Source organism: Lolium perenne, chromosome 3, assembly GCF_019359855.2.
Source record: "Lolium perenne isolate Kyuss_39 chromosome 3, Kyuss_2.0, whole genome shotgun sequence".
Taxonomy (NCBI): Eukaryota; Viridiplantae; Streptophyta; class Magnoliopsida; order Poales; family Poaceae; genus Lolium; species Lolium perenne.
Window position 1 is genome coordinate 331,359,504 of NC_067246.2, and position 2,712 is coordinate 331,362,215.

The 2,712-nt window shown below is 53.7% G+C and overlaps 1 protein-coding gene across 1 annotated transcript; it reads right to left on the reverse strand.

The window, feature by feature from the left end:
• Positions 1 to 246: 246 nt before the first annotated feature.
• LOC127345825 (uncharacterized) lies at positions 247 to 1,819 on the reverse strand. Its single transcript, XM_051372361.2, has one exon. The coding sequence runs from the start codon at positions 1,524 to 1,526 to the stop codon at positions 363 to 365; it is 1,164 nt and encodes a 387-aa protein (XP_051228321.1). The 5' UTR covers positions 1,527 to 1,819; the 3' UTR covers positions 247 to 362.
• Between the last annotated feature and the right edge of the window lie 893 nt (positions 1,820 to 2,712).

Genomic DNA, 2,712 nt, shown 5'->3' on the forward strand with positions numbered 1-2,712 from the left:
ACACCTCAACAGAAATGCAATAGCAAAGTTTGCAAAACCAGTTGCTCGTTGCAAATTTTGCCATCTCAAAGGTTACAAATGTCCTGCAAATTCTTAGAAACTTGCACGCTCTCCATAATGAATCCTCTTTCATCAAGGTGGTTAAGAGGAAGTCGCCAATCAAGCTTGCCTGGTCATTACAAGTCTATTCCCATTCCACGTGTTGCTCTTTTCTAGACACATATAGTAGTCTGTAATTCGATGAACTAATCAAGTTAACAATAGTAATTATCAATCAAAACCTGATGATCAAACTAGACTCTGATCATTACATTTGCAAGAATAGATCACAAAAAAATTACTCTGAATAATTTTAGTTTTCTTCAGAAGAAAGCTCTGCTTCCATAGAACACCCTCGCCCCGTCCTTCTTCGCCTCTGCCTCCGGCTTCTTCTCCTCCGTCTGCACGACGACCCCGGTGCCGCCGTCGAGCTCCATCGGCAGGTTCATCCTGCCTAGCGACTCGGTGAACTGCTGCATGCTCTTCATGTACATCTCCATGATCTGCCGCTGCATCGCGCTCTGCTCCGCCTCCATGTCGATGTCGCCCATGGGGGACTTGAACACGTCGGCCACCTCCTTGCGCGCCGCGGTCCCTTCGTTGGACGTCGGCGTCTCCGGCGAGGCTGCGTCGGTCCGCGGCTTCTTTGTCGGGTCCGAAGAGGAGATATCGATCGCCATGTCGTCGCTGGCCGTGGTGGTCGTCGAGGCGTTCTTGCCCCCGTCCGAGGACACCGGCTTCGCAGTCTCGCCGCGCGGGCTCGTGCCCACTTGCATGGCGCCCTCTGGCGCCGGCACCGGCGCCTCGCCGAGGTGCAAGAACGGCAGACACTGCACGGCCATGTCCTCGTTCTCTCTCGCAACGTTGAGGTCAGGGAACTCCACCCTCGAGTAGCACTCTACCGGGGGCGGCTCGAGGATGACCACCTCCGACGCGATGGACGCGCGCTCCGGCGGCGCCGCGCTGCACGAGTCACCGCCGCCTGAACGGAGGGCGAGGGAGAGCCGCACGGTGCCGGCGGGCGAGTGGATGAGGTCGGTGGACGAGAGGGAGAAGTCCTGCTGCGCCAGCCGCGCGCCGTCGGCCGCCGCGACGGCGGCGAGCGGCACGAGCGCGAACCCGAGGAGCTGGTCCTCGAGGACGCTCCTGGCGACGCTGCGCATCCACACCTCGCACTTGAGCGCGTCGGTGCCGATCCGTCCGCGCCGGACGCGAAGGGGCGGGAGGCGCTCGTCGAAGCGCGGGCTGGCGCCGCCGGCGGCGGCCACGCGCGTGGAGAGCGCCGGCGCGTGGCCCGGGCTGGACGTGAGCGAGAACCGGGCGTACACGTCCTGGTCCGCGTAGATGCAGATGTTGTGGATGCCGCGCGCGCCGTGCACGTACACGTCCAAGAAACAGCCGGCGTCGCTCCCTTCTTCGTCGTCCTCCTCCTCCAGCCCTCTGCCGCCGCCATGGCCCGGCAAGTACCGGAACCTCGCCGGCTCCATCGGTCGAATTACCGGAAGGGAGCCGGGGAGGTGGGGACTAGACGACCATGGAGCTCGGAATTTTCAGTATGTCTGGACGATTCTTGCTTCGGCGTCGTGTTTGAAGTCTTGGTCTTGGAATCGTTTGTTAAGACTTTGGGAGGAGCAGAGTAGGTGTGGTGGTGAGGAAGGAAAATTTAGGTGAGTGCGAACTGCACAGCGTGCATCATGAATCTGTCTCCACTTTGTGTTCTTTTCCCGCGTTGCTTCTTGTCCACACCTTGCACCGCAATTCCTTCGCCGGGTTAGCTACGCATCGGCCTCACACTGTCGTGCCGTAGTCGTTGCACTTGTTTATCAGTCTCCAAGAGAATACGACATGATTAGCTGAAGAAAGAAGAAAAGTAGCTTGCTCTGTCTACATTGATGAGGATGATTCGACGCAAGCATTTCTCAAGAATTTCAGCACCCAGCACAGTGTTTGGGTTGTGTTAACTGTTAAAGTAGCATAGACAATCATGGTAGACTGATGATTTGCCAAGAATAACTCTGATTTTAAGTGAATGCAATTCCTGAAGAATAACTCCGTTTTATCGACCTCGGGGAGACTACGACAGCATTAGCTGAAGAAACTAAGAAAAGTATCTGGGTCTGTCTACATTCACGAACATGAGGTGACTGCAGTATTTTCTGAAGAATTTTAGCACCCAGCTAGCACAGTGTCTGGGTCGTGTTAACTATTGAATTTGAGCAAGACAATCATGGTAGACTGATGATGTTGCTGAGAATATACTCTGTTATTCAGTGAATGCAGTTCACATTGTAAACCATGACTACAAGGCTTGTTTCCATGGAAAAGATTGCCGGCGCTGGAAGCAATATGTATGGACGAACGCCAGCCAGAAAAATAGAAAGCATTGACACGAAAGTTAACTTTCTGGAAAAGGGTTGAGATCGGTTGAGGATCATGACACATCGGCGGTAGTTAATTTGGCATATGAGAGGCGCATGTAGGTACAAACATTACATTACATTCTCGAAGCTCCATCGCCCTGTCGTGTCAATTTCAGAATCTTTGCTCGTCTCATGTCGGATTGAATCCATGGGCTAGAAGAACAATATACGTTTTCTATATCTTGCCGTACCATACATTAGTCGTTCAGATTCGTGTAGAAGAAAAAGGTTTTTTTTTCGAATTGTAGAAATG

Bases quoted from the DNA above. Each gene is read 5' to 3' on its own strand.
- LOC127345825 (XM_051372361.2), bottom strand. From the start codon at position 1,526: ATGGAGCCGGCGAGGTTCCGGTACTTGCCGGGCCATGGCGGCGGCAGA.